This window comes from Perissodus microlepis, chromosome 9 (assembly GCF_051167445.1).
Source record: "Perissodus microlepis isolate ML-2025 ecotype Zambia chromosome 9, ASM5116744v1, whole genome shotgun sequence".
Taxonomy (NCBI): domain Eukaryota; kingdom Metazoa; phylum Chordata; class Actinopteri; order Cichliformes; family Cichlidae; genus Perissodus; species Perissodus microlepis.
Window position 1 is genome coordinate 22951543 of NC_140469.1, and position 13614 is coordinate 22965156.

The 13614-nt window shown below is 40.1% G+C and overlaps 1 protein-coding gene across 4 annotated transcripts in view; it reads left to right on the forward strand.

Annotated features, from left to right (window-relative positions):
* The first annotated feature begins 1504 nt into the window (after nt 1-1504).
* The window catches only part of abi1a (abl-interactor 1a), a 53302-nt gene continuing 41192 nt past the window's right edge, over nt 1505-13614 (forward strand). For 3 of the 4 annotated variants that reach the window (XM_084939696.1, XM_084939698.1, XM_084939697.1), the window contains exon 1: nt 1507-1723. In XM_084939696.1, the coding sequence (XP_084795822.1) occupies nt 1607-1723 (117 nt within the window). In that variant the 5' untranslated portion in view covers nt 1507-1606. Of the gene's footprint in view, nt 1724-13614 lie in introns of all 4 variants that reach the window. The other variant, XM_084939699.1, reaches the window with a different exon arrangement.

Consider the following 13614-nt stretch of genomic DNA (forward strand, 5'->3'; position numbering starts at 1 on the left):
ACACCTTCTTCCCTAAAGCTGCGACACTGAACGCAATCCTACAATAACTGCATGCAATATTCTTCTACCTAATTCCGCGCCCACACCTCGCGACATACATTCTGATGTAAAGTGGACTTACATTACATATACACATTACATATACATACCCTGCTAATATATATTCCCACATCTGTATAGGTATGTATCTTTCTGTATCTGTGGTTCAGTATGAACTCAGGGCTAGAGGTATGCTTAAAATATAAATAAAATAAATATTTTCTTCAAATCAAAATTCTTTATATTTTGCTTTCAAGTAGCCAGATGTTCTTGTATTATTATTTTTTAAGTGCTCTTGAGCAAAAGTTCTCCAGGCTTTCTGAATTCTTTCTAATTTTTCTTTGGGGATGGGCTGCTGAGGATTTTTTTTCCCTGTTCATTAAACCCCTTATAAAACTGACCTGTGCATCATTTAAGCATAAGGAAAGATGCTCAACTCAAGAGAGGACCCACTGTTGTATCTATGCATAACAGACAAATGGGTAAAGAACCAATTTTAAAATTTAAATAGTGTCTTTAGGCACTTTTTTTTTACTTTTAGTCCCATCTAAAAAATCCCAAAGATAACACAGTTTGACAGGCATAAATAGAATTTTTGAACCAAAAACCTGAAAACTCAGCACAGTGTGCAGTGCATCCTTAAAAATTGAGGAAACTGGACAAGTGGAGGACAAAAGAAGAAGTGCTAGGCCTAAAAAACGATCAACAGCAGATAAACAGTGTCTGGAAGTCTGTCCTTAAAAAAAAGAAAGAAGATAAAACCCCAAAAGAGACTGGGCTCATCAAAAAGACATTCAAAAGAAGACACTCAAGCGTATTATAACTGTACAAACTGGTTCTGCCTTTCATGCTATATTTCCATGTATGTTTGCTCATGTTTCAATAACATGTTTGACATATTCCAGGAAAAATATCTAGAAATGAAGGCTGGGTCAAAATTTTGCTCAGTACTGTCACAACAATGAATTTAAAATGTCTAAAAATGTTATATTAATTTTAAAAATGTAGCATTTTCTCTGTTGTTATAAAAATGTTGCCATTTAGAATATTGTAGAATATACTGCAATAAGATAACGCTTTATTCTGCACCATTTCCTTCAAAAAATAAAATAATAACTCACCTAAAAATTACTTTCTTTATTCCAAAATTACCATTTTCATCCAAAGTGAATTAAAATTTCTAAGTAAAACTGGTCAAATACATATATTCACAGTAAATTATGAATTTGGCTTCTTTTTCTACAAATGTTTTCCTAATATATCTAATATATCTCAAATACTCTCAAATACACTTGTTTCTCCTGTTCCTTGTGCTGAATTAAAATGAAATAAAATCGAGAGTTAAATGTTCGTACACAATATTGCGGATGTAGTGATCCTCCTCATTAATACACACGATCTTCGCTTTGACGTTACGCCAAAGCGAGGGCAGGCAGGAATCCCACAATAGCAGGCAAAGGAGTTTTTTTTTTTTTTTTTTTTTTTTTTGAGGCAGAGCTAGGCTGGTGGCTGTTTCAATCAAAGGAAAGGCAGAGAGGGAAGGGAGGCTCTGCGGAGAGATGTTAAGATGGCAGAGCTACAAATGTTGTTAGAGGAAGAGATTCCGGCCGGTAAAAGAGCGCTCGTGGAGAGTTACCAAAACCTGACGCGAGTAGCAGACTACTGCGAGAACAATTATGTCCAGGTAAGTGAGTGAGCCACAGGGTTGTTGTATCTGTGGTCCGCCTTTTGTCGCGGCAAGCTCCGGACTGAATGGTTGTTGGGACAGGAAACGTGGATAAAGAAGTGGACTGGCTCGTCAAATGATCCCTAAAAGCTCGGAGCTGTGATAACACTTTACCCACGGGGCTTTTACGGCCGTGGGACGTTTTAAAGAGCCCCCGTCTGCCCCGCACCATTGATCACATTCATTCCGTTTACACAGAGGGTGTGTCTACTTTTTCTTTTTTAACAAAACAATTAGTAGTACACTGGCTCGCTTCTAAACTGCCTCCACTGTCACTGCTGATAAGGAAGGCCCGTGTTTTTTTTTTTTTCAAGGCAGGTCATTGATTATGTTACACCCTATCCTAAAAAATAGTTTTATTTCGAGGACAAAGTTACACCAGTTTCGTTGCTTTAGTAGTGAGTTGGGTTTACGTGCGTTAAAGTGAAAGCCATAGTATAACTACAAGTCCACATGAACGTAGCAGCCCTTTACATTCCTTAAGGTCAAACTCACATTTAATACCACAAAAACAGTTTAAGCCCCCCACTGGGATACTTCAGGGACGTTAAAGTGATGCTATACTGTCTACATTATGGACTTGAGCACTGAGTGCAAATGCTCTGATGTTTATTGTTGCTGCATTACTTCTAAACTGTTAAATGTACTGTAAAGTCATAGAATCTGCAGAAAGCAGCTTGTTCAGGATAATATAGTTGGCTTGGAGCTGGGCTGTGAAGCAGAGAGGACTATAAAGTCCTTGTTAGTTGGTCAATAAAGGTTGGCGGTATTGATTTTTTTGAAATCCCTCATTCAGATTATTCATGCTTTAATTTCTGCTAGGTTTCTTTTTCATAACAAGGCAGCTAATTTACTGTAACCTAATACAGGGAGTATTACTGTGTCTGCGTGCTGTTTTTCTAGAATAAATGTGGGCCAGGATGTGATGTGACGTGATTACCATGCTGCAACTTCATTACAAAGTCTAATAACCACCAATGGCTTTGCTTTTTTAGGGCACTAACAAATGTGGTGAGCCGCTGCTAAAAAAGACAGAGCAACAATGTGACAGGCAAACATTTGCAGTGAAAAGAGAGCCCACATTTTTTTTTTTCTCAGCAGGAAGACAACCCACCCATATCAGCTAAAGAGGGTGTGTCCTCTCCAGCTGTACTCCCCAAGGACTCCCTGTAATTTTGTTTTCTTCCTTGTCCTCGCAAGATTAGGCAACTTTGCCCTGTGGCAGGGTGCCTGCGCAAATGCTGCAGGGCAAAGCTTTGACCACTTTGTCTCATTTTTGAGGCCGTCAAGCAGCTTTTCTTGCCACTTTTGCCATAAAGTTGAGAGTTTTCGTTTTCTTTCTGTTTCCTGTGAAAAGCAGTGCTGTGGAACTAAACGTGGGAATTTCCTTGTTATGGGATTTTCTGTGCCACAGCCATTTGTAGAACGAGAGGTCTCAATGTGATTTCCCACAGTGAAGCAATACTGACAAACTTAATTAAAATAGTCATTTAAATCATAGTTTGTCTGCTGTAAGTTCATTTTTATCAGCATGCCTCGTTTTAAACGCTCGCACTCAGATCTTGTGGTCAAGATGGGTTTGCTTTTTTGTGTTGAGCTCTGAAGTTATTTAAGATGGTGCGACACAGATAAATTTATATCTGTATGTAGAAAAAGAAACTCGACGATCAGCTGATTCTCATATAAGCAAGCGTTTGGCAACTGTGGGGAGGAAGAACTCCCTTTTAACAGGAAGCCTTAGGCTCATAAAGAGGGCACAACTGGTAGAGGGGTTAGGAGAAACTATTTAAACTATTTAAAACTTTTTAATCGTAACAATATTGATTACTAATTTCCAGTTTTTGCCCCTTCCTTCCTTCCTTTATTTATTCTTTTCTGTCGTTTTTGCTGCCTTAAATAAATTGCTCAGTTTGTTTGTGCTTTGTCCAAAGTGACTTGCAGTTAGTGCATTTGGGGACTAGAACCAGGCAGATTTCATCAGATTTCATCAGATTAAAACTAATAAAATAGGCTTTTCTTCTTCTACTTTCTCAAAAATTACTTGTAGATTGAGCTTGATAACGCATGCCTTTTTTTTTTTTTTTTTTTGCTGTGTAGATCTTTAGAAGATGCTCCCAAATGGTGTCATAGGACTCAACCCCCTCCAAACTAATGAGCTGAAAACTCACAAGAACATCTCAGCCGCTGCCTTCCGATGTCTTTATGTGTGTGTGGCTGTACATAAAAGGTGCAGCAGGAGTGGATGATGCTGACGAGCCGCAGCTCAGTATTTGATGTAAATTTAGTTCAGACTTTAACTAAACTGTACAAAAAGTTCTGCGGCGTGCGTCTGATCCTGCCTCTGTATTTTAGTCGAGCACCTTGTTTGAAGTGCTGACGTCAAAAAAAAAAGAGGGATTTTTAAGCTTTTCAGCACACGTCGCCAGCTCTCTGTGAAGCGAGTGCACTTTTCATAAGCCCTTTCTGTCTGCTGCAGACACTCTCTCCTGCTCTCTGTGTGTCTGATAGAAACGCACACACTCGAAAACACGCACATATCAACATGCCTCAGCTTGAATCGGCCCGTCCTTTCTGCACTCCTTCACATTTCCATCCCTGCTTCTTTCTCTCTGTGCTTGTGTCATCGGGACTTTGGGGTTATGCGGACTATAGTGCAGCTCAGCGGGCTGAAGCAGATGGTGAGAGCTCTGTTTAACCAAGGACAGATCTCTGCCCCACTTTTCCAACTTGATAGTGACTTTTGTTGGTCTGAGAGCGCGTTTCGAGCTGTGCGTGCGTGGCATATGACACACTGACGGGTCAGAGTTATGCTTCCTGTTTGCCCTGCTGACTCTGAAGACCGACTACCTGGAAATGCCTTTTCTGTGTGTCAGGAAGTGCCTCTAAAAACAAGACAAGATTCGCATTAACATACCTCAGTTCAGTTTATTCTGATTGATCTTTTGATTAGAAAGATTGGAATATTTAGCTGTTTTCAAAACCCTTTTTCATTCATGCAAATCAGAGCCATGTTTGTGTAACCTCTGCGACAAGGACGCGTCTACCGTATGCAAAGTGGGCCACCTGGCCATGTTGGCTAGAGGACGCACTGAGAGGGTTGTCAGCACAGTAATGACACAATTCAGGCTTTAATAGTCATGCTTAGGCTGTATTTGTTATCTATAGAGCTCAGGAAACAACATCATAAAAATGAATTAGTCAGCTGTGCTGAAAAAAGCCAAACATGCTCTGATTTCATCTTTTCAGATAAATGTATTTAGGAATTTCTAATAAAGGTTATTAAAAAGAAGCTAAAAACTAAAAGTATGTGTAAAGAAAATAAAAACAGCTGGACTGATGAAAAAGACTAAAACTAGCTGAAACAATTTTTTACTTGAACAAGAATTATTATTATTTTTACTTTTTGACTGTGTTTAAATTTGCCAAACCAACAAGGATCAGGAAGCTAAGATTCCTCTACAGCATGAGGAGATATATTTGTATTGTAATGTCTATTTTCCACTGACAAACACCACCCACATCATGGTGATTTAAAACCAAAACTAAACGGAAATGACCAAAACCCACTTTGGAAACTAACCAAATGGAAACTAAACTGAAATTAGAGCTAATAACTATAGTTGATCGGTTTCTTATGTGTATATCATGGTTAAAAGGATCTTGGGGAGCACTACTGCATATACATTTAATGCTATTTGTGGCCCTAAAGGCAGCTGCCTACTGTCTGGATAATTCTGCTGAAAGCTAAAAATGTAAAACTAAAGCTTATCTAAACTTAATAAATATTTAATCTTTAAACTAATAGTGACAAAGTGGTTAAAACCAATAAAGGTTTTCAAGCAAACACGAGTACCACCCAGATTGTGGTAAAAATGTTAACAGCAGCTTATCCCTGTTCCTTTTTTCTTGGTCTTTGGGCAGGTATCCATCAAATGTCTTAAGAGTTCGTCCAACTAAAGTTCAGAGTTTTTTGGTTTTTTTTTTCTTCAGCATAACCGACAGATTTCTGTTAAGTAAGGTAACACAGACTCTGTGTTAACTGTATGTGAACAAGTCATGCTTATGTGCATAGTCACTGTTTAAAGGCCTTCTTTAAGCCAAGAAAAGCCCAGATCTCAGCTGTCATAGGGCAAAAGGAGTGGTACACCAGGACAGATAGTCAGTCCTGCCGATCATATTTAACTCTCTCATCATTTAATCTCTACATTTATAGTCAATAAATCTTTAAAATTTTCAGCGGTCATTGTGCACGATCATTGTCCAGTCATTTCCAAACAAGGAAAGGCGTTTGTGGCACTTAATGTATTTTGAATGGATGCTTTTCTGACACTCCTAAAGCCACCATACAGGGCCATTGTGTATTGTATGTATGGTCGGCAAGGTCAGTCTCTCAATTGCCCCTCGGGGATAAAGTCTTCTGAATCTGAATGTTTCCACTATCTGAATGCCAGCAATGCACACGCCTTTACTACACTGATAATTGGGAATTCCTTAGAAAGGTCTTGCCTGCAACAAGGTCCAAATTCCTGATGAAATCACAGCGATGTGTGGCAGCGCTGTATAGTGAGATGTTTACAACGGAAAAAAGAAAAAAGGGGAAATGGAAGTGTTATGTAGAAAACCAGGAGGTCATCTGTCTTGCAAGCGTTTTTTTTTTTTTTTTTTTTTTTTTTTTTTTTTTGTTTGTGCTGAGGCAGCACGATGCCCACTTTTTCTTTAAAAAAGGAAAAAAAGAAGTGCGGGCTGCTCCTGAATGAGTTGTTTTAAAATGTGAGCTTGTGATTAGAGATGGCACGATACCACTTTTTTATGTCCGATACCGATATCATAAATTTGGATATTTGCAGATACCGATATGAATCTGATATAGTGTGTTTTTTAATCAATAAAACTGTTTTTTTAATATCTTGCTGCTTTTTGTAGAAGTTCATACTCAAGTTTAAAAAAAAAAAAAAACACTAAAGCTATTCTGTTATACCTGTATGCAAAAAATACACTGCACCCAAAATATTTCATAGTTCAGCAAAACTGATCAATCTAATAAACTTAAACCTGCTCCATCCTCCCTATTCTGGTATTTAAAGAGTACTTTGCAGAAATATTAAGCAACCTAACTAATAGGGTTCTAAAACTCCCAGCAAAAAAATAAATAAAAATAGGGAACCACCCTCCACCTCATGATGCTTAATCGACGTAATCAACTATAATTTGATGCAGTGTGAAAAACAAACAAACACAGAAATCAAGTTATTTTTCAAGAATAATTAAATAGGTTCAACATCTTTCTTCAACAAAATTGCAGACTGCACAGATGGTACCTTCCCAAAGGAAAAAGTACTATAGCTTACTAGGGTATATTAGACTTAACAGTTACTATATACAGTAATGGACTTCTATACATTTTACATCAGATTAAAACTTTGGGTGTAAGATTCAGATAATTATTTATGAAAAGCTTGACATTTTAATTGAGAATAAGAAAGAAAAGTATGTCTTTGTGCCCCCTTTTCCCTGTTCATGCCCTATCGGCCCCCCTGGCTAAACTTTGCTAGACCCGCCCCTGCACAGTTACCAGCCGTCAGCTGCGTAGAAAAAGATCCTGGTGTAGAAAGTAATATTAAATAAATTCTAACAACAGCTTATCAAGCTTAAACGTGCTGCTGTTATTCAGCCGCTGGTTTCCTCTTTCTGGCACGAAGTGGGCGATAAACAAACAAGAGAGACGGACTCGCGACAGAAAAGCCGATCAGCTGATCATTGATCAGTTTCACATTGAAGTAGCAGCAGGAGAGAGAGAGGGGCAGTCACTTCATATATCGGTTGTTAAGCTTAACGCGGGAATGCTTTACAAACATTCAGAGATGAACTTACACACTTGCTTTACTTCTCTCTGGGGAAAACTTCCTCGAAGATGAAATGCCGGATTGCTAGCGAGGCTACAAATACACACAGCCACTCTATCACGTGACCGTACTCCTGCGATATGCTACGGTTATGAGCCGAGTTACGCCGTGTCGCAAGTTTTGTGAGGTGCTTTTTTGATATTTAATGGCTCGGATTACATTTTTTTTTATTTTTCTCCGATATCCGATCCAGTAATTTACGTCAGTATCGGACCGATACCGATACGTAATATCGGATCGGTCCATCTCTACTTGTGATCGATGCTGGCAGCATCACATGTAAGAGGCGAGGCCTGGCCATCGATCAGTAGTTTGACAATCCCGGTCATATAACCTTGGTGTACCTGTCCTGTGCTGCTTTTCCCAGGAGAATTCGTGAAAGTTTTTCTCTTGGAAGAGGGCCAGTCTTGCCTAAAGGTGATAAATATAGGTTTGTGGTTTTTTTTAACATAGCTTTGCCTCTCTGGGTTACTTTGAGTCCTCATTTCCTGTCCTTTCTCTCTGCCTCTCCCTCTCTCCTGCTCTCTGTGGAGTGGCCTGGTTTTTCTTGCAGCACGGAGAGGCCTAGCGGCTCTGAGCCTACCAGCCAGACCCATTCATCCTTTTGACCACCTGTCACTCCTCCCCCTCAGCTGACTGGGGTTGGTTTGATCCAGACTGTTGAACTGATCTGTTACAGTGTGGGAGTTTTGGACAGTCGGATTCATTCTGATGGTACTGTTTCGGCTTACAGTTGGATTCATAAGGAGTTTCCCAACTTTTAGTGTTTTTTTGCTTGTTTATCAATTAAGCACTTTGTGCTTTCTGCCAGATGAAGCAATTACCAAGTCTCTCAATTAGGGCTGCCACAAACGATTATTTTGATAGTCGACTAGTCACCGATTATTTTTGCGATTAGTCGACTAATCAGATCATCATCCATTGGACGTAAAACATACAGCTTATTGCACCAGCAGCATCTGCTCTTATATAACTATCATTAGCTTACAGCTTTAAGTGTTTAAGGTATGTGCTAACTAAAAATAAAGACAAAATGATAGTTTATTAAATTTTAATGAAATTTGCAGATTGTTTCGGTGAAGTTTAATAAACTCCTTGCTATCTAAAATATAACAGGAAACCGGAGTATATTCTCGAGCATCTCACACTTCTGATAATCAGCTGTCTGCTTGACGTTTATTCAGCTGTGTAAAAACTATAACTTTAATCTCAGCCAAACCGATTTACTCAGGAACAAATAAAATACTAAAAAAAGCCAAACAATAACATTTTTAAGTTATCTAAGTGACTTGTATCATGTTTAACCTGAGTAGCGAAAGACGGCGGTGGGTTTGAAAACGATTTGCCGGCAGGCCGGTGTTCTCACGGCTCTAGTGAGCCTTGCCCCCGGCTAGCTATCGAGCTAGTGGGTAACAGACGTCTCCGAAAACGTCGGAGCGCTTTTGAAAGTATGTGGTGTCTTGATAAACTGAGCACATATTTGAAGTTTACACAGCTACATTCTCGCCTGAAAATATGTTAAACTTTATGTTGTGACCCAAAAAGAATAATAAGAGTAATATTAAAACTAACTAGCTGCCGCCATTGTTGTAAACTGAGCTGGGCCGCGCTATGAATTCTGGGACACAGCTTCTTCTTCTTCGGGGTTTAACGGCAGCTGGTATCCTTGTACATGCAGTGCTGCCATCTTCTGTTTCAGTCCGTTATTACGCTCTTAAATCCTACTACTTATTCCTGCATCTTTTGGGATCTTACAAAGCTTCAAACGAAGCGTCGACTATTAAATTAGTCGTCGACGATTTTAATAGTCGACGTAATCGTGACTAGTCGACTAATCGTGGCAGCCCTACTCTCAATAAAGGTTAATGAGTTTCCTTCATGTGCAAACTTCCCCTTTGTGTCTCTTCCCTGACACACTGAAGGAATTTCTAATAGCGTGCTGGCAGATTTTCAAGGTCAGGTAGACCTTATGGCCTTTCAGTCAGCCTCCATCTGCCCCTTTGAGGGAGGAGAAGGAATTATGAATTCACTTATCGTGCTGCAGTGTTATTTTTTTTTTAATTTTTAATTTTAGAGAGCCGAGACCTTGTAAAAGGAGGGACTGAAGTTGTTTCATGTGCAGGTTTTCTTTATTCCTCACACGTTCCAGAGTCACTTTCACCATCCTGTCTCGGCAGGTAGGTCGTTCTTAGTTTAATCATCTCAAGGAGTGGATATAATAATGTATACGAAAAATTGTTAATTCAACACTTAGCACCTTCTTAAACATTTAGGCTTTATAAAACAAAGTAAAGCTTCAACAGTTCTGTGATAAACTGACTTATTAATTGGCACAGATTTAACCAGAGAGCATTTAGAAAACGGACGTTTTCCCATAAACATGTCTTTATATGAGTATGGAGAATCTGTAGGCAAGGGACAAGATTTGTGGTTCTGGTATCTTTCTGGTTTCTGTTTGTAGTCCGTTTGTAGTTCTGTTGACCGATCGTGTTTGGTTGCATACAGGTGTACAGTCATTTTATCAATTTATCTTTTTATTATCTCTTTAAAAAAATGTCTTCATTTGTAAACCAATGGGAATAACAGATGGAACAGGATATCTTGGCTTGGGTAACTTTTGAAAACCCCAAGAAATTAGCTGTTCCTCTGAGAGGCTAAAATAGGAGATCAGTTGATGGGCTCCCAGACTAATACTTGATCATTTCTGAAGTCAATTTCTAAAGGACAAATACCCCAAAGTTAGTGGTAGCAGCCTCTCCAATATAAATATCTGATGGGTTTTCTTAGAGGTGTATGGTAGCGAGTTGAACGCCCTATGAAGTTTGGATTTTCTCATTCGTAACTGGTAAATTGGGAATAATAATAACTTGGAGATATATTGATTAACTGTTAGCGGTGTCCACACAGAAAGCAATTTGCAGCAATGTGGCAACCAGATACCATCGAAAAATTTTAGCCAAGCAACTGAAGCAGCTACCAACCACAGGGAAGAATACTGTCGATTGACATATGAGGGGGTGGTAAATACATTGGCAGTAACCAGCACCCAGAGCAGTAAATGTCAACTAGGGAACAAAGTGACCAGCAAATTGTTTCCAATGTAACCTTAGAACAAGGAAGTCTAACAGAAAACCTAGTCAGTTCAAGAAAATCTCACATTTGTCAGCCGGGGTTTTAGTTCAGAGTGAAGTCCTTTCATGGTTGTGTCAGATACCTGCTGCACCGAAAGTAGCTTTATTTCCATCATACGTAAAGCAACAGACTGTAATTGCCTTGAAATGCATGTTACTAGACTGATAAGAAGCAGAAAGCAAGGTATTGTCTTAAGCTAGCTGCAAAGTAAAGCTCAACCACAGTTCAACCATATCAGCTGATCTACTTAGCAAATATGATGGAAGCGTGGGGAAGTCCCAGTACAGACGGACACCACCAAAGATAAATCACAGCAGCAGCAAACTGGAAACGACAGTCTTCCTTTAACTTTAGTGGTACTGACATAGTTACATTTGGTCTCAGATTGCTATCACAGTTTTGCCTTCCGTTTGAGCTGTAATATATCGCTGCACGATGGCAGAGGGAACTAATTGATCAGGTAATAGCTTTGGTAACACGCGGTCAGATCTTAAACGTGTTTCTCGTTCATGGGCTCCACCTTCCGCACATCAATGCAACGGCTCACTAGCCTTCGGCTGCCTCACTTATCTTGCCCCGTCCACTCTGCAGTAATCAGCGGTCGATACATCACTGGGCAGCAAAGTGCCATGTGAGCTCTACAACCTTCCAGCTGGATTTAGGCTTATTCTTTCAGCTCAGCACAGTACTGCTTTGGGAAGAGGATTGATCCCTGCTAAGGTTTTCTTCCTTTAGACAAAGTTGCAGGAGTTGTCAGGCCTAATATCTAGGATTAGTTTTTCCTCACGTTCAGTCTGAAGATTATAGATAAGGGAAAAAAAAGCTCTGTACTTCTGTCCCATTGTGTTTGTTTTTGGCTTCTGCGAGCTCATCCCCCACACTTGTGGTTCATGGCGAAACCCCTCAGCAGCTCTTGAGGATGTATGACATGTTGCGGAATTCCAAACATTCCTGAAAGTGTGTGGGATTTAATTTTTTTGTGTGTGTGTGCTGAGCACACTTGTGAACAAGTGAGAGCGCATTAACCCAGATGGGTTTGTCAGCTGTGTAAATCAAAAGAAGCAGAAATGTTTTTGCAAGTTCTAGCATTTGCTGCAACACCAACAAATGTATCCCACCACTGAACCCTTTGTTTTTTTGTTTTTTTTTTTGTCATGTTCCTAATTTCTGGATGATTCAGTAAAACAGACATTTGGTCTCAGTTCCTTGAGTCCTCTTTTAGTCGTGTCAGATCATCAGGAGGAATACTCATTTTGTCCATTTCCTACTTCTGCTACTGCTTTTGGGCGGAAGGGGAGCAGGAACCCGTCTGACCCCGAGGAGTTTTTCCTTTTTACGGCACTTAATGCAGCCAGCAGAGCCTGACATGGAAGCGTCTTGTTTAAGAAAAAAAAACAGAAACTCGATTGCGCTTCAGTGGCCGTTATCTTGCCAGACTGGATGGGTGAGATGAAGAGTGTCTATCCTTCCAAGAGCTTGAAAAAACCCTGCAGAAAACAGGAAAGCCTTTCTTGTGACTGCCACTCCTTTATCTTTTTGTGAGTTTTTTCAGCTTGCGTACGTGCAGCATGGAAAACAGTTCAATTATTTTGGGTTTTTGAAGAATTGTCACTCTGATTGTGTGTTTGTGTTTTATGCAGTCAAGGTGGTGGTTGATTATCTCACTTGCCCCTGCTCCCAGCTACATATTTATTGTGCGTAGTCAGCCCGTGCATTCCTCTCTACTCCCCTTATAAACCCAGCTCAGGTGCTGACAGCCTGTCTGCTGCTGCCTGGATATTCCATAGTCTCTTTCACTCAGTCATTACTCAGCTCAGAAATATGAGATAAAGTGCCCCAGGAGCGCTAAAGCTCTCTCAGAGCCCACCTCATTCTCTGCATCTCCCTGCCGTGGAAGAGTGTACTCAGCTTGCCGGTGCTGTTGTTTTGAGCTGATTGTGCACACCCTTTGTTCCTTGTCTGCTAAAGCGCTGTTTGTTCTCATTTTTTAGGATCTACTACATCTCTCCCATTGTCTTTTTTTTTTTTTTTTTTTTTTTTTTTTTTTTTTTTGAAGAAATGTGCAGATTGCTGGGTAATTAGACAACAAATCTGGTTGGTTTTGAGGATTTGATGCATGAACCAGCAAAGGGACTAGGGATGCCAGGGATGTAACTAGAGCAGGAGGATCTAAGATTGCCGCCAGTGGCGATGCAATCAAGTGTTGCATCTGTCCTCCCGGCACCCACCGCTGACCTCATATCACGGCTCTGGCAGCTAATGCAGAGTGAATCATTCTGTTCAGAAAAAGAAGAATAGAGGGCAAAGAGGGATCTGTTATTTAACTATTTGGGAAATATATAGTGAAATGGCTAAAAAGCGGGCTGTGCAGCTCACTGAGATTGTCAGTTTTTGATTAATGTGCAGGTAAAACATTTACCTTCGTGTAAACCAGGAAAGATCAGCCTGGCCTTTTTGCTTCGTCACGTCAGCTTTCTTGGCGGACGAGTCGTTGTAGCGTCTGCGTCTCAAAGGAGAGGAAACGGCAGCGAAGGGCAGCCTGTGGTGCACTAATTTTAAGTCCTGGCCTTGCACCTTCAATTTCAAAGTGATACAGACTGGTTAATTTGTGCTGTCATCAGCTTACATGTTCTGTACTTAACACCGCGGGAAACTTTGAGTCAGCAGGACGGGCGATCGTGCATGTTTTGGAGCGTTTTGCACTGCAGCCGTTCGAGAACGCAGCCCAAACAGCATCACGTTGTTTTCGTTTCTTTGGATTTAAGCTTTGGCAACCTTGAATTAATTTGTATGTCTGACAGAAATGGAGACAGT